This window comes from Ostrea edulis, chromosome 2 (assembly GCF_947568905.1).
Source record: "Ostrea edulis chromosome 2, xbOstEdul1.1, whole genome shotgun sequence".
Taxonomy (NCBI): domain Eukaryota; kingdom Metazoa; phylum Mollusca; class Bivalvia; order Ostreida; family Ostreidae; genus Ostrea; species Ostrea edulis.
Genome location: NC_079165.1, coordinates 58982481 through 59006081, shown reverse-complemented (window position 1 = coordinate 59006081; position 23601 = coordinate 58982481). Strand labels below are relative to the sequence as shown.

The 23601-nt window shown below is 35.4% G+C and overlaps 1 protein-coding gene across 1 annotated transcript in view; it reads left to right on the top strand.

Moving 5' to 3' along the window:
• LOC125682586 (inositol-trisphosphate 3-kinase homolog) overlaps positions 1–23601 on the top strand; it is a 138359-nt gene that overhangs the window by 64178 nt on the left and 50580 nt on the right. Inside the window, 4 exon segments of the mRNA XM_048923236.2 lie at positions 11461–11494; positions 11496–11826; positions 11829–11890; positions 16369–16453. Coding sequence (XP_048779193.2) covers positions 11461–11494; positions 11496–11826; positions 11829–11890; positions 16369–16453 — 512 coding nt within the window.

Below are 23601 nucleotides of genomic sequence, written 5' to 3'. Positions count from 1 at the left end.
ACTTTAAGAACAAATTGCTATAGTTGTCTAGTTGTTTAATTGACTCGATTATATTATAAAAGTTTCTGTGTACTGTAATGTGTACTGTCACCTGCAAGAATGTGAAAATAAGTGCACTTTTGAAATGTCAGACTGCAGATTATCATATTGTACCAGCCTCAAATTTAAGCAAAGTAATGTTACTGGCTTTATATTTGCCTCATTACCTGAACGTAGTAATGCCAGCTAGTAGATGAACAATATGCAATCAGAGAGAAAATCAATTCTTCTCATATTTGGTGTCATAGATGTTAATTTTATCCGGAACATATGCATATAATGATGGAAAACGAAATGGTCTTCATTTTACACTGACTTTACTTTGAGCCTAAAGTCTGAGATCAAGCAGGTGAGATCAGGTGTGGAAGAATTTCAGTAGGCTTGTTGACACCTGATCCCAAATTTGCATCAGTATATATATAGAAATATATATAGAACATGGATCCATGTATAGTTTTGTGGATATTGTAAAAGCAAATTATCATTGGAAGTGTGGGCAGGAATCATTAATTGTCCAGTATCTTTAATATAAGAGTGGAAGTCAGACTGGGCAAATTGTTTGACAGTTCATTTTCATCTTCCTTATGAAGGATGAAGCGATTCAAAACCAGATATTCTCAGGTAAGATTTGAATTAAGACTTTGTGTTTATATTTGCAAAAGATTCTGTAAATATTAATCTCGGAGAAAATAATAACAGAACATGATAATATTAGATAGATATTGATATATTATTTAAGACAACATGGAACTTCTGAGTTATCCAATTGTTGTTTCCCTTTGTTGAACTCTTCCATGCAGCAAGATGCAAAAGTGATTTATGCTGAGTATAATATAGGGAAAAGAGTACCAATTCATTTCCTATAGACCTCAATGCAACCTTGAATGGCCCTCTCGCTAATTAAATATATCAATTTTAGACAAATTCCTGCCAACATTTGAAAGTTCATTCCAAGGGCTAACAAAAGTTATATAGGGTCCAATTGCTTTTATGGTCACATGGGTATCAGGAACACTCGTACCCAGAAATTTGGGTACGAGTTCTCCAGGAGAAGTCATACCCATCAATATCTGGGTACGAGTTCTCCTGGAGAAAAACTTTGTCATTTTAACAAATAGAAATGTGGGTACGAGTTCTCCTAGAGAAAAACTTGTCAATTGTATTATAAAAATCTGGGTATGAGTTCTCCCAGAGAAAAACTTTGTCATTTCTGTTATAAAATCTGGGTAGGAGTTCTTCTGGAGAAAAAACTTTGTCATTTTATCTGATAAATTTGGGTACGAGTTCTCCTGGAGAAAATCTTTGTCATTTCTGACATAAAAGTCTGGGTACGAGTTCTCCTGAAGAAAGAAAAATTGTTATGAAAATCTAGGTACGAGTTCTTTCGGAGAAAAAGTTTTTCATTACATTGTATATAGTAAATCAAATTTGATACGAGTTTATTTCATTAAGAATTGTACCAATTTGGGTATTGGAATCTGGGTACAATTTCTCCTTGAAAAAATCGAGGATTTCATACATTATACATAATTTACTGTGAACCTGCCTTTCAATTGAATAAAAAAAGTAAATAGTACAATGATCATACTGGTTTGTTGTTTTGTTTTTTCATTTGAATTACTGTTTGGCTTGAGACGATAATTAGTATAATTATTGCAATTAAACACCAATTTTAAACATGCGACATTGTATTTTTATAGCGTACCTCTATTCTCCGGCACATGGAGGAGAACTCGTACCCAGATTTATCCAATGAAATTACAAAGTTTCTTCTCCGGGAGAACTCATACCCAGATTTTTATAATACAATTGACAAGTTTTTTCTTTAGGAGAACTCGTACCCACATTTCTATTTGATAAAATGACAAAGATTTTCTCCAGGAGAATTCGTACCCATATATTGATGGGTATATGAGTTCTGGAGAAGTCGTACCCGGGTACGACTTCTCCAGGAGAACTCGTACCCAAATTTCTGGGTACGACTTCTCCTGGGTATGGGTTCTCCTGGGTACGACTTCTCCAGAAGTCATATTTGTACTTTTTTACAACACATAACGATCTGCAATGATTTACACCCTTCATTTCAAAACACAACTACCATGACAATTTCCTCAGTCTAGCTGTTCTCGATTTTGTGCAATAATTTTTCATCCCAATAATTAAATTTAATTTCTATAATTATTTTTTTTATACTTCTTTCAATTCCAAATCATTTCACTCTTGATTTTATAGCCAATCACACTAAACCTAGACATTTTTGCCTCTACTCAATCTTGGGTAAACTATGTCCAGGTTCAGCATCTGGGAGTTTGTTACTTTCATTCCATAAATGTTCATCACAACATTCATGTACTGCCTAAAGAAAGATCAGCTCTCCTAATATAACCACCTGAATTGCATGGAAGTTCAAATTACATCTTGTATATATATTTGGTTTATATCTTTGGGGAAAAGTATTGGTCTTAACCTTCTCTCAATCTATGGTAAAAAGTATTGATCAATTTCCATTGACAGCACATTTCCTATAATATTACATGCATTTGCTAAAATGAGGGAAAATTGGAACAAAGTTATGAAGAAAAAAACAGCATCAAAATAAGAATGACTATTTCTGTATCATGTTGACTTTTTCCACAGCATCAAAATAAGAATGACTATTTCTGTATCATGTTGACTTTTCCCACAGCATCAAAATAAGAATGACTATTTCTGTATCATGTTGACTTTTTCCCTAGATTTATATCGGTAATTATAGAATAAACTAAGTTCTAATGCTCCCCAAACATCCCCCATTTAAAAAGTGGTGCAATTGTGCTGCAGCACAACCAATATCTTACATTATAAGTTTTTATAGTATGTACCTAGCTATGATGTCAATATCATTCCATTTTAGGTCACCTGAGTTTACTTGGGGTTTGCTTCTGTCTTTGTCCATCTTGCATTGACAATTGAACATTTTTAAGTTCTTCAAGATATTACCTACACTGTATACCTTTGCAATTCTTTTCGGATTTGGTATGAAGTATCTTTGGGACAAGGGGGACATAAAGTGTAAATTTCAGGACTCTTGCACCTCTGGGGCCTTAGGGGTGGGGCATAAACTGCCAAAAATTGACCAATACCGAAAAATCTTCTACTCTACAACCGCAAATGTATAAGCAAAACTAAATGCATAGTGATCTAGAGCAGGAAGGCCTCTACCAAAATTTTAAATTTCCTGATCCCCGGGGTAGAGGTTCTGACTCCAGGGCGAGGCCAAACTTGGTATATATAGTGTATACATGTATTTGTAAAACATTTAGATAATATCTTTTTAATGCTATTGCTACTAAATTGAAACTTAATTGATATTTAAAAGGAGTATAAAGTCCTTTATCAGAATTGTAATTTTCATGATCCTAGGGGGTAAGGGTTTGGTCCCAGGGTTGAGCCAAAATTATTACAGTGATTATCATCTTTTTCATCAAACTCCCCGTGGAGGCCTCATTACGTCATCTATATATAGACCTCTCCTTTGTAAGCAAACGAACTCTGGCGGGAGTTTGCTTTTTCGTTAGAAAGACTTTGATACAGTGTAAAAACGAAATGCATTAAGTTTTGACAATTCTTATATATATATTTCAAATTAAAAAAATGAATGCAAAAAAAAAGCTTTTGCCAAAATCATATTTTTGAACATGAAAGTAGGAAATGATATTTCAACCAGAGTACTGTTTGCAAGCACTTCCAGGTTTTTAAAATCTATCCCAACTTTTTCAAAAATAAGGAGGGTGATCACTCAGTATATTCTAACAACCTGAAATTTTAACTATTGTTTATGTAAGCACTCTTTAGTTCTAAGTCACTTTCTGTGTAATTTTAGATGGCCTGTAGTAAGTGTTTACAGCTTAGCATTTTTGCGGTATCTATATATATATTGGCTATGAATGAACTTGCAGTCAAGCTTCACTTGAAGGAAAACAAGTCAAAAACCTGTATGCATAGTGGTATATATTATGCATCCCTTCTCATAAAAGTAAGTCTTGAAAAAAGTGTGCATTATATTCAGCAAAATACAGTAACTGGTTTTGGAATTAGTCAAAAAAAGTTTAGGGTAGGGTAACCGGATCCACATATATTTTTTTTATTTGGCATTATGTGTAAATACATGTGCTTTAATCTTTAAGACGTTTTGCCAAGAGGGCAGAGGATGGGTAAGCCTGTGTGTTCTCTACTTTCTGCATGTAAAAATTAAAAGATTCTTGTGAAACGCTTTTGAAAACTTTTTTTATACAAATGTCTAACTTAACTTAATCAAAGTATGGCGCAGAATTTTAAGATATAATTGTTTTACTGCTTATGAGCAAGTTCCTAAAATTTGATTTTAATCAAAATAAAGCAGATTTGTCCAATTTTTGGTGTTAACTTTGTTACATTATAATTGTTCTAATTCTTAAATTCCCGTTCCATTTTCCGTTCCGCGTTTTAGCAACACCCATATATTCATGAAATTTGCGCCATCTGCAATTCATTTGTCTATCTTGTAAAAGCAACAATATCCACATGTATACATACATTTGTCCCCCCCCTCCCCCCCCCTCGTTTAGTGTGTTCCTGTAAACCCCACCCACCCCCGTTCTGAAATTTCTGAATCCGAAACTTAATGCACCTGGTTACCAGGTATAAATCAATCAACTTCGGATTGTGTATTTTGTGCTTACTCCCCCCTTCCAACGTTTAAAACTTTGTATCAGTCAACCCGAAAGACTACATCAAAGGGGAGTCGAATTTCATTTATATGTGGTAAATTTCACAGGGACCTGTGATGCCATTATTTATTATAATAATTATACAGTTCGGTTATACAATCTTTTCGTTTCGGCAGATTTCGATTCGCATTTTACAAGTACCCCAAATTTTGTCCGATATGTCTTTTCAAATTATTTTTCTTTAAAAACATATTGACGAAAATGTTGAGAATGCAGGAAAATATTGTGGCGCTTTTTCGAGCCCTATGGAGCTCCGGTGCTTTTTTAATTAAAGAAATTTGAATGTGACTAAGCACAGCTCCTGAAATCTCGGATAGTTTCCGAGAACACGAAATCGTGGTAGGCGTCCAAAGTCATCATTAAGAAGGAAGGCGTTAAAGTGGATTTAAGCATGCATTTTAATGTGTACTGCCAGCCAAATATACAAAGAAATAATTTTTTCATACTCTGGGTTTTGTTTTGTTTTTTATTGTACATACAGTACATATTCTACGCTTCCAGTCCTTAGTAATAGTGAGCACAGAGCAAGTTCCAACAACTATCGTGAAAGATGAAAGATATTCAAGTTTTGTACATGTTTATCCCACACACACAAAATTCAATGTCGAGTGAAAGTACCACAATACTTTTGTTTGTCCATGCAATTGCATGCCTCAATCCTACGTAGTAACATCTTATTAACATGAGAATAGTATATTTTGGCTAAGTCTTTGATACCCTACATAATACAGTGCATCAAATATACTGGAATTGAGTTGGCCAGCCCTGATGTATATTGTCTGTGGGGGAAGACAATACATGTAGATATGACCGTACGATGTTTGTTTTTACACCACAGTACATATGGTGCAAGGGTGTGTCCAGAGAGGAAGGGGGGAGGGGGGGGCGGACCCCCCTCCCCTTTTGCAGACCAACAAAATTAAGTTATTCAATTTTAACGTGACTTCGAGTCAAAATGATATGAAAGATGGATACTTGCATCTAATTGCATCATTCAAATTTATCAACACCATGCAGTATATCATTTAATTCTATGATAAATAAGACGAAACACCGATATATATTTACGATATTTTCGTCAGATACAAGTATCACTTAAGGATTCTTAAAAAGTATATGTAACATAAAAGTTTCGTTTAAGAACCAGACAATTTAAAAGTGAAAAAGAAGTGCCAGAAAATGCTCAAAATGTTGGATTTTGCACCATTTACCGCAGAGCTTCTGGGGGCCTATGCAGCCCCCACACCCCTGGCCTATTGGGTTTGGGAGTAACCTTTAAATCAGCCTTTTTTATTATTCAAGATCAGATAGCAAATGACGAACTGGGAAACAAGTAGTAAATAACGCAAAACATTTTCATGCATAAAACCGTCTCAAGATCCCCCCAAAATGTTATGTACACAAGGAAAAGGAGTAAATGGGGGAGGGGTGGATATTGTGAAAAGTAGCTAAAAGATCAAGTGCTAGACTCCCTCCCTCCCCCCCCCCCCCCTTCACAAATTCCTGGATCCGTCTATGTGGTGAAGTGGCAAATATTTTGTCCAATTGAAATTCCACTCTTGCGTGTAGAAACTGTTATCTCAAGTTTTCTTGATACTGCTAAGCATGGTGATCAGTTCAGGGCCTTTCCTGTAAAAATCTACCACATCCCTAATGGCACTGTCAGTCTCCAAAGTGAAAGCACGTTGTATTTCTACTTTACCACCAACTGACCTCGAAACCAAGCCTACCTGCTATCTCACGATGAGACATCGTATTGGGAACCAGTCTAGCTGGATATTTTACAGGGTTAAATTTCAATTTATTCTTTAACCATTTACTGGCTGATATATGCATGTATAAACACAGGTGTGGAATTTAATACAAATATAAAGCAAAGTACTCGCTACTGTTCTTTTACACTCATAAAAATTTTCATTCACTTTCAGTACATGTGTTTAGTGAATGCAACTTGTCAAGTCCATGTAATGCAACATTAATAGTGATACAGAGTTAGTTTTATAGTCAAATAACTTATTTGATTAACTGTATATTGTTTAACGGCTCTTTTGGGAATTTTTCACTCGTATGGAGACGTCACTATTGCCGGTGAAGGGCTGCGAAAGTTAGGCCTATGCTCGGCGCCTATGGCCTTTCTGCAGGGAGGGATCTTTATCGTGCCACACCTACTTTGACACGGGGCCTCGTGTTTAGCTCACCTGAGCTGAAATCTCAAGTGAGCTTTTCTTATCGCCTGTTGTCCGTCGTCTGTCCGTCCGTCTGTCTGTAAACTTTTTTTTTTTTTAATTATTATTATTATACATTTTCGACTTCTCCAGAACCACTGGGCCATTTTCAACCAAACTTGGCATAAAGCATCCTTTGGTGAAGGACTTTCAAGATTGTTCAAATGAAGGGTCATGCCCCCTTCAAAGGGGAGATAATTGCAAAAATAGGGTAGGGTCATTTAAAAATATTCTTCTCATCATTGGGCCAGAAGAGCTGATATTTACATGAATGCTTCCTGACATTGTGCAGATTCAAATTTGTTAAAATCATGGTCCCCGGGGGTAGGGTGGGGCACAATAGGGGATCAAAGTTTTACATACAAATATATAGGGAAAATCTTTTAAAATCTTATTCTCAAGAACCACGGGGCCAAAAAAGTTTATATTTACATGAAAACTTCCTGACATAGTACAGATTCAAATATATAAAAATCATGCCCCCCGGTAGGGGTAGGATGGGGCCACAATAGAGGATCAAAGTTTTACATACAAATATAATGGGAAAATCTTTTTTTTTAAATTCTTTTCAAGAACCATTGGTCAAAAAAAGTTTACATTTACATGAAAGCTTACTGACACAGTGCAGATTCAAGTTTGTTAACACCATGGCCCCCGGAAGTAGGTTGGGGCCACAATAGGAAATCAAAGTTTTACACACACACACACATATATGTGTGTGTGTATATATATATATATATATATATATATATATATATATATATATATATATCAAGAACCACTGGGCCAAAAAACTTTCTGACATAGTACAGATTGAACCCCCCCCCCCCCCACACACACACACACACACACGCACACATACGTGGACGTAGGTTGGGGGCCAGAATAGGGATTAAAGTTTTACATGCGAATATGTAGGGAAAATCTTAAAATATGAGCCAAAATGACTCAGGTGAGCGATATGGCCCATGGACCTCTTGTTGTAACAATGGGCTCTCTGTTGACTCAAAGTAAGTTAGTACACGTACAACCGACAAACAACACGTGAAACAAAATGATGTACCGGGTCAGTACATTGAATTTATTCCGTCCAATTGTTTATGAAATTCAAAATTAGTGCTAAAACATCAAGGCGATATCAGAAAATGCCGATTTCTGTTTCTAATCCCTGTTTCACACATTCACGGATCAGGAGCCAGTCGACGCCGGTTGCTAAATTCTAGTCATCCTGGGTTCTGTGACGTCGTAAAGCCGTTGTCAACACAGTCTTAAAGAGGTTCGCACCTGACATTTGGAGTAATGAAGTGTATATTTGATTTCTACATTGAAGGAGAATTAGGAAATTAAAAAGAAAAACTGGGGTCGCAACGCTTGTTATTGAGCTATACACAACATAAGCAAGACAAATCAACTATTACATAAAATAGATACATAATCATGTCCTCTAACACTACATATGAAAAAAGAAATTAATACTAGGCCTAGTAAAGGAAATAAATAATGACCTTTTTGCACTTGATATACGAAAAACTTCTTGATATCGAAATTGAGAGTTTAAAAAACATATTAGGAGTAATGTCAAATTCTCAAATTTTACATAATTTTCAACGTCAGGTCTTCCAGTTTAAAATGCAACTTTAAAAAGTGGGGGTTCGAGATTAAAAAAAAATTAATTATTGGCCAAAATACTGAATTTTTATACAAAATTTCGAGTAAATTAATTAAAAAATTTTAAAGAATCGGTATTCTGTTTGGAAAAATATATCAACCAAGTTAATAAAGTACAACATTTGAACTAGTTCCAAGTCTCAACTACCTGTGTCATAAATTATAAAACTGAAATACACGTATAAGGGTATAAAAATAGACAATAAATTGGATGAAACAGAAACTGTAATACCATGCAGAATTAGAACATTTTGAATAGTGAATCCTTCCGCCACAAAATATATTCCCTGTCAAACACTTTCAAAATTTGAATTGACAAAAAATTCAACTGGATAGGGTTCAGCAATAGATGTGTAATACATTTGCACCAATGGGATCAGTATTGAACCAGTGAATACTTAGTTGTAGCATCCTGCGCAGTTGTACTTAGGAGCTAACGTCCTTAATAATCACGATGCTGACACGTAAAACGCCGGTTTTTCTACTGATAAGCACGATAGCTACCCATTCTGCAGATTTCGGCACCCTACATCTAAAATGCAACACTTTATGCAAAGGAAATTCTGATCTGGCTGTAAAATATATCCGAGTCAGGGTGGAATATAGGCACGTAGAACCTATTTGGTCGTTCAGCAATCAACTTGACACCCCCCCCCCCCCCTTTAAAAAAAACACGAGATGCTGCGCTTGCATAGGGTTAAAACTATTGCAGGTAATAACTATCTATTTTTCTCTTAATGTCATCAGAGTATACTCTGAAAATTATCATACATTTATCATTCACCACGGAGTCGGTATTGTTTCAACCGATTTGGAATAAATAGGATCTTGGTCGATCATCTTGTTCTTGTTCGTCTTTCAATGAAAAATCGTCAATGTGGCTGGTATTTGCATGAGTTCAAAGTGATATCCTTGTTTAATAAACTAGGGTTCCTCATTCAAAACCTCCTTCATTTGCGAATAAATCGTCTATGAGTGTGCTTTTGTTTTGATGTGGTCTCTTATGACGTCACAAATTCGGGGAATCGGGAATGATAATCGGGTAACGATTTTCTATGCCGGGTATCTTTGCTCTTCGATTTCTTATAGTTATACCCCCCGAACGAAGTTCAGGGGGGGGGGGGGGGTATAGGAATCACTCTGTCTGTCTGTCCGTCCGTCCGTCTGTCTGTCTGTGCAGATTCGTGTCCGGGCCATAACTTCTTTGTTCTTTGACATAGGCGTACCATATTTGACACATGAGTGTATCACCATGAGACGATGTGTCATGTACCTTCATGAACTCCATATGACCTTGACCTCAAGATCAAAATTAAAGGTTTTTACAATGGATTCGTGTCAGGGTCATGACTTCTTTGTTCTTTGACATAAGCATACCATATTTGACACATGAGTGTATCACCATGAGACGATGTGTCGGGTACCTTTATGACCTTGACCCTTGACCTCAAGGTCAAAATTAAAGGTTGTTTTTTTTTTACAATGGATTCGTGTCCGGGCCATAACTTCTTTGTTCTTTGACATAGGCGTACCATATTTGACACATGAGTGTATCACCATGAGACGATGTGTCGGGTACCTTCATGACCTCTATATGACCTTGAACTTTGACCTCAAGGTCAAAATTAATTATAGGGTTTTGACATAGTCATACCATAAGACATGGGTGTATCACCATGAGACTATGTGTCATGTACATTCATGACCTCTTTATGACCTTTACCTTTGATCTCAAGGTCAAAATTATAGGTTTATGCCATGGATTTGTGTTCGGACTATATCTTCCATTTTCTTCTACAAAAGCATACCATATTTTTACACTCAGGAAAGAGGTAATTTATACCTATTAACAACACCCTTTGGGAGATTGGGGTAAGCGGGGGTATTCTTAGTGAGCATTGCTCGCAGTACCTCTTGTTAATAATCGTTATTAATCTTTAAAATTTTATTTTTGTGAGGAGTCTGTGAAACAAAGTTGATAATTATGGGGAGAAAAGGTATTGTTAAAAACCGTCTCCTATGAACTTTAATATTTTAGAAAAGTATGCACATGCCGGCGTCCAGTGTTGCTGAAATTTATTTCTGATATTTACATTCTATTTTCATTTCTGTAGAACAAAATAGTCGTACTACACGGTATATATTTATCAAGATTCATAGGCACATAATTCATATTCATGGGGGTAATGCCTATCATTTATCCAAGAAAAAAACATTGGTAATGTAAATATCATTAAATGAATGATACCAATACGGTGCCTCATAGTCCACAACACACACACACACACACACACACACTCTCTCTCTCTCTCTCTCTCTCTCTCTCTCTCATGTGTCATGCGCACATGTAAGCTTTTCAAAACATCATTGCGATCATGTTTCAAAACTATATTTGACATTGCCTGCTTTCGTACGTCAGCAGAAAGATTAATACGTATTGTCACTCATCAAATTAGTTTATATCTATCTCTCTATCACGTTATGTTATTGTATTGTCGTTTTTTGAATGGTAAAACGCGTATTTTCATTACTTTCACCTGAACGGCGCAGTCATAGAAGCAGGCAGACAGGTGTGGAAAGGTAGATCACGATATATAAACTGCCAGTAATAGATATCGACTGTCTTCCATTTAATACGTTTATGGACGGCTGTTTTTCAGATTCCTTATTTCGATGCGGATTTTGGTCGGAGGATCAGAAAAATCTAAATGATACTTACTGAGCGTTTATTTTACTGTTAGTATTCATGGCATGCAATGATGCCTGTGTGCTCGTTTTAGAATGGGATGTGTCCATACTACGTCATTGAATTCTGGAAGAGGACAACACGGTAAAAACATTGTACCTACATCGTAAGCTAACGAGGAAGTCTCGTAAACATGCGTCCGGCGGTCAGACGAACGGGGCTGCACTGGAACCAGAGTCCACAGTGGACGTCCAACCTATAAACAGGAACTACTCTTGTGATAGCGTGCTGTCTTTAAATTTTCCTTTGATGGAAAGGAATTTTTCTAAATTCCCCCGCTGGCGAGGATACAAAATGTGTAACGTTTGTGACAAGGACGATGCTATAGACATTTCGTTGACTATGGAATTGGGCAAACACAAGTTGTGTAACAGATGTATGATGATCACGGATATTAGGAACATATGAAGTCGTGTGCTACGTCCAAAGTCAGCGCCACAGCTTTCGCTAACCTTTTGGCTTTGGTATAGTAAACTAGTTCTATCTTGTTTTCTTAACGCATACAGCTTCCAATGAAGCTGCTGTTTGTATGACGTTTAGTATATGATGTCATCGTAATAGTACTTAGCTGTTGAGTACCGAATCTCCTCCGTGAGCTCTTCGACTTTGTTTTTTGCAAAACGTGTGATACATAAAAATAATCCTCAAAATAAGTAAAAACAAGTCATGATGAAATCATACCTGAATGGATTTTGGGTTATGGTTCTATTATGGCCCTGTTCTGTTTATTTTGGAGATCACATTGAAGAAAATGATTGAACAGTCCTTGAGAAGGGGGAGGGGTAGAGAGAGAGAGAGAGAAAGAAAGAGAGAGACCTCGGAGACCTGTAGTAGTTATGAAATTAATGTTATATGGGTAGCCTATTTAGTAAGCCTTAGATGTGTTTTGTTACAGGGACTAAGTAATTTGATAGAAGCGGGTCATGTTACATGTACATCACACAGCATATAGCATATCTTTGTGAAATCATATGCTTGGAGAAACACATGCATAAAAAAATATTTGTTTGGTATGATATTATGTTTACAAACTTTTTGTTTGCATAGTAGATACATGTTATCAGGAGATGATAGCATAACAATAACATAGCAGATTGTTCACGAATGCCGAAGGTTTTTTTTTTTAACGACAAAAGGATGCCAAGGGGTTAAATGGAATTTACGCTACAATCGTGACTTTTCATGTGGTAAACGGACACAGGGTACAGTAATGCCTCCAGTACAAACGTAATGGTACGTGGCTTTTCCTGGCCTTTACATCACTTATTAACACGTTCTTTGGTATTGTCAGGTATGTAAATCATTCATGCGAGACTAAAATGATTATTTATATAACATGCTTCTTCCGGCATTAAAACAGGAAAACCGTTTATGATGACATTCTGCTCGAGAGACAAGAGTGCTAAGTCTTATTGCACATCTCCTTCATCGGAAGTGGATGACTTACATCTAAAGTTTTATTCAGTTCTAAGTCAAAATACGTGTAGAACATTTCATTCAATATTAAATAAAAACATTCTTGAAGATGATATATGTCAGTTCTTCAGTTATGATAAAACACGATTCTGTGGCAGGTCTAGAGGTGGGTTACAACCCCAAACCCCCGCACACATATACTTTTGGTTGAATATTATTAAAATTTCTCCTTTTTAATTTTCTTTTTCAATGTTATTTCCTGTTATTTTGGGATCTTCAACAACAACAATCTCCTTCCCAAAACGGGGGGGGGGGGGGGGGGGGGGGGGTGTTACAAACTTGGGTCGAAATCCCTCCTCCCCTTTGAAATTTTTCTGGATCCGCCACAACTGCAATTTTACAAGTACACTTTTATCAATATTAACATTCAAAGTGACAAAACTGTATGAATTTCCACTTAATATAGTTTGATTTAATTGATAACCAAAGAAAATGTGTCGGGACATACATAAATAAGAAGTACATGTATATGTCAACATCAGAAAATTGCACATTTTTATTAAAAAGGATAATGAAAACACATAAAAACTTGTTTAAATGATAAATATTTAATGTCAACAGTTTAAAAAAAAAAAACACCTACTTTATAGAATTGCATAATATAAATTATGTCTCCAATAATAAAAATGCCAGCATAGGAGTTATTGCCCTTGACAACATTTTTTATTATTAGTTATGGAAAATATAAACTTTTTCAGTATCAATAGGTTACCAAATATTTTAATTTATCCAGTGAATAAAATTCCTCCAGAAAAAATATGTTTATCATGTGCAAAGTTAGCTGCAAAACTGTAGCTCTCTGAAAAAATATTGTGATGGAACAGAGATGTCACAACATTTTTTCAGAGAGCTACAGTTCTGCAGTTAGTACAAAGTTTAATTAAATAAAGATTTTGCAAAATCCTATGATGTCACATGAGGATGGAGCTATGTGTCATTGCATTTCAGAAATGAGAAAGGAGTGTTTTTGAACCTGTAAACATGTTAAACAGATATGAGTGATGTACTCAATAAACTTTACAATCAACACTGAATATATATATTGACATAATGTTTGGTTAAGTTAGACCTTGATGTGATTTTTTTTTTTTTTTTTTTTTTTTTTTTTTTTTGGTGCCTATAAGGATTAGTCAGAGATAACTTGGAACTTTTATCTTGAGCTGGTAATGAGGAAGTTTTAGTTAGAACCAGGTAAATGAGGGATATTACAGTTCACTTTCCTGGGTAACAAATAAAACTATCATCAAATTTATGTACATAATACGTAATCATCTGATGTTTTTTATTGTGGGAGAGAGGATGTGAAAGAGAGAGAAATATACCTTAACTCTTGAAATAGCTTGCAGAACATGTAAACACTGTTGATCACTTCTGGGTTGTTTTTTTTACACACTTTATTACTAGTAACTTATAGAGGTGTTTAAGGCTGTTGTTAATGATATAGCCATCTGCTCAATTGAAATTGAAATTTTGAAAATGAATGCAGTAGCACAGAACAATACTGTCCAAGTGACACCTAAATTCTTTATTGTAACTAGTGTTGAAAAATCGGGAAAATTTCATAATCGATAATCGGACTTAATTGGAAGAACTGTATCGATCAATGATCGATATAATCATTATTGACATGTAGTTAATAAATGTTTATTATTTTTGGGGTTATTTCTATTTAGTTTTATGGATATGTGCAGCATACACACTAGCTGGTGTCACTGAATTCCCACTTTTCAATGTGGAGTCCACTCTGACTCCCCCCCTGCACATGTCTCAATTTAAAAGCGGAATTAACAGTCAGGTAAATCTCGGATTAGATATTGACTAGTGTACGAGTGACAATCGATTATGAAAAAATAGAATCGATAATCGGAATCGAAGAGCCAAAAATGATCAACGATCAATTGTCAGCGACAATCATTTCATTACTAATTGTAAGGGATATCTGATCTAATACTAAGCTTTTGATGAAATTGAAAGAAACAAAAGCATAAAATCTTAGTTTCTCTTTTTCACTATACCTATTTTATTCACCAATCAATGATCCTCAGGGAGCATCTACAATTATAGCTGCAGATCTGTAGCTCTGAGAAAATATTGGGACAGACCCAATATTGGTCTGTCCCAATATTTTCCAAGAGACCTACAAATCTGCAGCTAGTACAACAATCAATAATTCAATTCTTATTGTATTCTAGTCTCTGAGTGGTCAAATACAAATTAGACTATGCAATTTATTTTTGTATGATATGGTATGGGGATCCCCCCCCCCCCCCCCTCTGACAACCAGCGTAAAACTACTTTTCTTTCTTTTTAATTTACATCGTAGCGCTTTGGGGACTTCTATAAAATTGAAAGTCAACGTGTGCAATAAGATACTAATTGGTTTAATACACAGATTGTTTTGTCCATGTCAAACAAGACATAGTGAATCTACTTGTATGCAAATCACTGTTAGTGAAAAATCAATACATTCTCTGTATGATGTTTGAATGATATATTAAAACAAAGATATTATATTCGAATTAATAGAATGGTATACCAAATATTTGTAAATTTTGCCCTGTTCATTTTGAAATGTATTTCTTAGTGGGGGGGGGGGGGGGGGGGGGGGGGGGGGGGGGGGGGGGAGGTTTGATCCGCCATTCAAGGCCTAAAATTTTTTTAAAAAAAATAAAAATTAATGCGTCACATTTTATCAGATGACATCACCACATTGACACATGGATCATGATTATTCACTTGCTTAGATATTTTCCTGTATCAGATTTATCATTAGCAACAATGTTGCATCCAAGGGTAAGTTTTGATGTAGAAACTTTCATGAAATCCAAAGCAGCAAATTATTGCATTTTCTGATATTTGAAGACTTGTTTTGTGTGATTGTCAAAGACTAGGATATTCCGTATTTTCTTAATCTCTGTTGGAGTGACTTCAATGTCAATATTTAAAGGGTAGAGAGGACAGTAGGTATGCATATAGTAGGCATATAGCCTACACTTATTTTCTGTTATGAAGTTTGTAGCAAACTTCACTTTCGATAACCATTTTGTTTTTAAAATACATGAGAGCATGAACTTAATCAGTTGATGCTTCATGCTAGAATATTTTTCATGTAATGCTATGAATGAATGTTTTGTGTAACTGAGAATTTCTGTTTTATAATGAAGACAGGAAATTTGGAAAGGTTGTTATTAATATATATATATTTAATTGTAATAGATGTGATTGAATAATTACAAGGTGAATTGTTTTCATTTGATGACATTTCTCTTTGCATTTGAGTTTTGCATATTAGGTAGGAGGCCAATTTGATGTATTGCTCATTATATATTTGAGGGTGGAGTCGCAGTGATTTGTAATTAGTATTATAATTGAAGACTAAATGCATTCAGTTTGGCTATTAAATAATCAATAAATGGGACCAGGTCTTCTCTTGATTAAATTTTGTGTGTTTTGAATGTATTTACAGACTGCATTGGATCTCTCTGCCCCAGCCAGTGATGCTTTAGTCAAAAACAGGAAGAATGCTTGGATACAGCTTGCAGGTCACCAAGGTAAGTGTCACAATATTGTGCTTGTAAATCTGCTTTGCAAGGTCGGTGCACCTTCACATAATGTTGACAAACGTAAACCAGAACATCTCCTGGTACACAGGAGCCTCCGTGGCCAAGTGGTTAGAGCATGGTGCTCAAAATCACACGGCCTCTCACCTCTGTTGGCTCGGGTTCGAATCCCGCTCGCGCCGGTTTAGTGAGAAAGTTTCCCAATTTACTTTCGGAAGGTCGGAGGTACATTGTATCTGGGTTCTCTCTTCCACCAATAAAAATTGGGTGCCACCAGATAACTGAAAAATTGTTGAGTGTGGTGGAAAACATCAATCAATCAATCTCATGGTACACTGTTTAATTTTTAATTTTCCATAGACATGAACATATTTACATTCACCAATGTTTTGTCCCCTCATATAGAAAATTTTGTTTATATGTCACAAAGGGGCTTGCTTTGTATGGAATTTAAGGTATTTGTGCATAAATATTTATATATTTCTTATATCTTACGAATTATAAATACCTGTAGTATGTGTAAGGCTTTACCAACCATACAAATTACACTATGCTTCCATTATCTACATACCCCCAAAATACAAACGAGCAAAACATTTATTCCCTAGATAATGGTAACCCCCAATAGGCAGGTGATTCCACATCACAGAAGTGGCTGTTAGGGATGTCATAGCTTACTACACTGTGCTACATAGCGTGGTAGACAGTGATGTCATAGCTATTTCTTTACTAGCTGAGTATATATGTGGTGATGTTACAGTGAATAATACTGTGATAAGGATATTTGACAAGTGTTGGAGTGATCAACATTGTATACAATGCATCTGATCAGCAAGATGTTTCAGTTCTATAACTCTCCTTCCATCATGCCATTTGATTTCTCCAGGATCATCATCTTCCATGTCTAAATTCACAGCTACTTCAGGCACAGTGTATAAAGAAACCGATGACGGGGCAGGCAGACCTGGTGTATTATGAAAACTGTACTCATGGTCATCTCTTACATTCTGTTGACTATTAATAGTTTTCAGTCTGGATGACCTCCACGACTTAATTCTAAATGTAAACTTGCCATTCAGACGCACATATCCTTTCGATGCCGATATGTCTGCTTCATCAACCACCTTGTAACAATAGATGCTTTGTGTAAAAGATGATCATTAATATGTGATGGCGTTGAAAACCTGGAAAAACAGTGCATGCAGATTTGCGCATTGATGGCTATATATCCATCTCTACCTAGGAATGGAAAACAAATTAGAAAATCACTAAGGTGTGTATTTTGGTTGCCAAGAATTTTCTTCACCAATTCTCTATTGATTTTCGATGAAATCTTCAGTATAGATTTGAATTGTAGTATTCTTTTGGGCTTTTATATACATGTATTGATAAGCAATTTTTCTTTAGAAACACTCTTCTTAATTCCTGAAAATTAATCAACCAAACTAATTACCCAATAATAATAATGTAGATCGAGAGAAGCCTCTACTAAAATTGTGAAATTTTCTGGCCCCAGGATTAGGGTTCAGATGCTAGGGCAGGGCTTAATAGTTCGCATAGTGAAAACGTGTTATTTCCTTATAATTCTTCTTTACATTACCACCTTATAATTCTTCTTTGCATTACCAATCTGCATGGTTGATAATGAAGAGAGATGCTTCTACCAAACTTCTGAAATTCATGGCTCCTGGATCACGAGGTCTGAATCCGAATGTATTAACAACATATTAACTTTGTGATAGGGTGGGAGTCAAAATTTAAAAAAAATTATGCAATCTTCAAAAATCTTTACTCGGGGACATCGAGCAGACAAATTGTGTGTATGGTCATGATGAGCAAGGATCCCTCTACTACGAATGTGAAAAGCTTAGGAAAATTTATTTTCATTTTATAAAAATAATTAACACCATGTTTGATTGAGTTGTCTATTGAAGAGTTGTTGCATGTTACTCGGATGACTGTGAAGGCCCATGGGTCTTTTGTTTCTTTAAAATTCTTCTTCTTTAAGGAGGAATCACACATCAGAAAACACTAATATGGATGGAAAGTGGAGGATATGTATGATAATATTTTGAAATTGAAAACTTTCAAAGGGCTAGTTATGTAAAATGCCATTTTTGGTTTTACCTCAAAAATAAAAATGTAAGTCACAAACTGATCAAGAATTATCCTTATTTTAGTAATCTGACATTCTTTTAATTAAAAGTATTGATTCACGTTTTTTTGTCTTTTATACCCCCGAGATCGAAGATCGGGGGGCATATTGTTTTTGTCCTGTCTGTCATTCTGTCTGAAACTTTAACCTTGCTAATAACTTTTGAACAGTAAGTGATAGAGCTTTGATATTTCACATGAGTATTCCTTGTGACAAGACCTTTCCATGGGTACCAACATTTTTGACCCCGTGACCTTGACCTGAGTTTGACCTACTAATTGAAAACTTTAACCTTGCTAATAACTTTTGAACAGTAAGTGATAGAGCTTTGATATTTCACATGAGTATTCCTTGTGACAAGACCTTTCCATGGGTACCAACATTTTTGACCCCGTGACCTTGACCTGAGTTTGACCTACTTATTGAAAACTTTAACCTTGCTAATAACTTTTGAACAGTAAGTGATAGAGCTTTGATATTTCACATGAGTATTCCTTGTGACAAGACCTTTCCGTGGGTATTGAACCTTTTGACCTTGACATTTGACCTACTTTTAATTTTTTTTTACATTGGTCATAACTTCTAAATGGTAAATATTAGAGCTTTCATATTGTACATGTTCATTTCTTTTGACAAGATCTTTCTACTGGTACCAAGATATTTGCCCTTGTGACCTTGGCCATCTTCGGAATTGGCCATTATCGGGGGCATTTGTGTTTCACAAACACATCTTAGAGTTTTTAAATATATTTTTCATTATTGATGCTCAACTTTAAAAATGTAACTCATTTAAAGTTGACAATTTAAAATTTGGACCTTCTTAATGCAAGGATAAAAGCAATATGTATGCCCCCTTTCAAAGAAGAGGGGCCTGCGGGTCAGTAGACCACGTGTTGTCCGCTCAATATCTTGAGAACTATTCCCTTGATCGTAATGACATTTTATATGTGGGTTGGTTATGAGTAAAAGAGGACCCCTATCGATTTTGAGGTCACATGGTCAAAGGTTAAGGGTCAAACTGGACATAGGAATAGACTTGCTGTCCGCTCAATATCTTGAGAACCCTTTGCTTGACAGACATCAAACTTGGTACACTGATACATCTTCAGGAGAAGATGACCCCTGTTGATTTTGAGGTCACATGGTCAAAGGTCAAGGGTTAAACTGGACGTAGTAATATATTGTCTCCTATATTTTAAGAATTATTTACTTGATTGACACCGGAATTGGTACACTGGTACAGCATAAGGAGTAGATGACCCCTATTGATTTTAAGTCACATGGTCAATCCACTCTTGACATTAGGAAGATATTGTCTGCTCAATATTTTGAATTTGTGATACTACTATCAATTAAATGATGCATGTGTATTTAACCCTTTTCAATTTTGCACCATAAGGGCATATATGTTTTACAAACATCTCTTGTTTAGCCTTATGACTCTGTATTATGTAAATAAAACTTGAATCTTGTTTTAAATATGTTTACAAATAAACTAGTGAAATGTTAATTTTGTAATTTTCTGGATTTGTGGATACTCTATATATATAGTTAATAAGGACATACTGTAGATGTGCATATTTGCAGGAAATATTATGATTCTTTTTTATCTGGAAGTTATGCCCCTTTTGAACTTAGAAGTTTGGCCAAAATTGAGTAAGTCATTGAAACAGATTGCTCAACAGAATTTCATGAAACTCTGTATTAAGAAGGACGTTCTGTGTAGATGTGCTTATTTGCAGGAAATTTTGATTCAATCTTTTCTGGGAGTTATGCCCCTCTTGAACCTAGAAGTAAATTTGCCAAAATATACTACAGTGATCCCCCGTCACAACGCCAACATTTGTACCTATGCAATATTGGCATTATATCGGGGGAGGGGTGTACAGCTGTCATATGAAATCAAACAAATTTTATCTACTACATCAATGTGCTATTAGATTTCGGTGTGTCTGCCATACTCAGATTTCAAAAACAATACTGCATATTTGAACTCAGATGATTATCGTTTACATAACTTATTATCTGCTCCAAACTTTGATACCTGGAGGACTAACGGTGGATAATTGGTTAAGCCTGCTCACTGAAATTTTCCTGCCGTTGATTGGCAATAATTAGCGGGGTTGATTATAACAATAATTGACCAAATCGTACCTGTAAATAGGTTGGCGGATGGCAGTATGCGGGGGATAGCGTTATAACTGGGTTTTACATAGCAAGGAAAACGGGACTTTGAACTTTTTTGACAATATGCGGGGGTGGCATTATAGTCGGGGATCACTGTATTTGGTTCAATATGTGTGAAACCAGTTTTTAAGCCATATATGTAATTGAAATATTTTACTCAATTTACTTTTCTAAAATTTTTTACATGTTATGACTTGAGTGAAGACATTTATTGACATGGGTGAAAATATACAGTACAATATATTCTGTTTAGAGAAGTGGACAAGCGTAGCCTTCATCCACTTCTCTTCGTAAACCTTCATGTTTTGATTCTGGAAAACGTGTAAATGCCGAAACCTGTGACGGTTTACGCTTCGACCAACGTTTCGACTCAAATATGGTTGGATTTACGTAACAAACACGTTATTTCCACAACTTTAACATTAATGCATTTATATATCTTTCACAAGGATATCAACACTTACTAGCTGTTAATCCATTTTCACATGTTCCCAGTACTGGGTTTGAATGATGTGCTAGTCTGTATTGTCAGTAGAAAAAACTCGAACATTCGGAGTAGGATGATTTGGAAAAATTAATAAATATGCATTTTGGTTCTCGAAAACGTTTTTTTTTTAATTAAAAAGGATTATTGTTGTTGATATCAATAGGAAAACATGTTTGAATAAAAAGGAAATGCCAAAAAGTTCTACGAGATTGAGTATTAATTGGTTTCTGCCAATGAAATTCCAAGATTTTTATCAGAGGCAGGATAAAATATAACCTTAGACTTCCAGGGATTTTTTTAGGGTCTGAATAAAGTCCCATTCCCAATGCTAAAAGTTAGGGGTTTTTCCCAATTTATGCCTTAGAATTCCCAAACAAATCAAAGCATAGTTGCCTTATTGTTCATAAATCATCAAAGGCCCACAGATTACAATTTTTGATTCAAAATTATTAAGCATTACCTAATGTGTTTGGCCTTTGCTTATTCAAATGAAGTAAGCTTTGATCAAAATACAAGTCAGAAGGAGTCCAATTATTCCTTAATGCACTGCTTTGGTTTTCTCCCCACTTCCCTTATCCATGGAACAATTGGAAAGGCCCAGGCCCTTGAAATCAAGACCTTAACAAAAACCCTAAGGCCAATTCAACTTAATTACATTGTAGTAGATTATCATCCAGGGTCACCAAAAAGTATGGGGCCGGTGGGAGGATTTTATATTTTAATTTTTATTTTCTGAGAAAAATATTAATGACAAACGAGTTTTTGTCAACAGAAGTGCTTCATTTAATGCCAGATGGATATCAATCTATGCTAATTTCACGACAAATTCCAGGTTAAGCTTAATTTCAAACACAGAAAGATACCAAAGTTCTTCAAGATTTACGCCTGTAAGAATGCAAGAAACCAATGTTATTCTTCATGTGGCTTTTCACGTTGCTATACTGAAAATGTAAACAAGAAGTGTAAATACAGTGGAACCCCATTATTACGTTCCCCCTTGATTACGTTAGTCCGCATATTACGTTGGAATTTCAAAGCACAAAACCATTTCTTAACAAACCTATATAAAATAGACCTCGATCGTTATTACGTTGTCCTAAAATGCCGGGACTTGGTATTACGTTGTAAAAATTCCGACAAAAACGTAATAAATCCCTAATTATTCAATAGTGATTCTCAAAATAATAAGCCATTCACACCTTGACTGCCTGAGGCAGTCACCACGTAAATTTCCTGGTCTGTTTGGGGATTAGAGACGCTTGACTGATCGCGCTTCGATAGATCTAGTGACATCAATACAGGTGAATACCCTGTATAGAAGCCAGTGATAAACAATTAAATAATGTTTATTTAGAAATTGTACTCTATGAAATTTACTTCATTTTTCATATTTTGATAATCAAAGAAATAATTTCTCAACCACCTGCGTGTTCAGCATAGTGTGATTACCTTCGCTATTAAAACTCTATTCACGGACAGCTTTGGTACCAAACAAGAAAGACAAGATTTATCGTAGCAATGTTACAACCGCTTGGGTAACTGCTTGGATATAGGTGACTAAAGGTGTTCAATTAAAAAAATTGTTCGTTGTTTGGACATGCAGCTTGGGTGTTCGTAAATCTCGTCCATACATACACCAATCTATCGGCCGATTCGTGCACGGCATTTACCTCAGTGAATATTTTAAAATCCCTTGATGCGCACGTGATTTTAGTGCCATCATTTAGCGTTATAAATGAAATCTTCGTGCATCATTATAATTTTTTTTATGTGGATTGCGCTTAAATTGTTCTCCGTGCATGTTTATCGTTGGTGAGAAGTGTGCAAGTGTTGGGTATCGTGTGCGTTTTGTGTCTATAGTTTTGTTGTTTTTTGGGTGGGATTTTTTTTTATTGTGTTGTGTATTGTGTAATTAGAGAACTTAATAAAAACGATGTTTTGTTATTTTTTAATACGAATGTTGAATACGAACCGGAACGAGTTATTGAGAGAAATTTACATGAACGCATTGTTTTAAAGTTGAACAAAATGGCGATCCACACGAATGCAGAAAAAGCAATGTTTATCAAAACATCCCTATGTATCCTACACCGAAATAAAGAAAAGGGATAAGAACATGAAGAATTACGGACATTAAAGATAAGATGTAAATAAAACAAAGTATCATAGTCTTTTAAACAAAGAAACAGTAAAGATATATTCACACATCGCTTCACGGAGTACCAACGGACGATATACAATTTCCAAATGATATTTTTAACGGATTTAACTGGGAACGTTTATTACGTTGCCCCCGGTATTACGTTATTT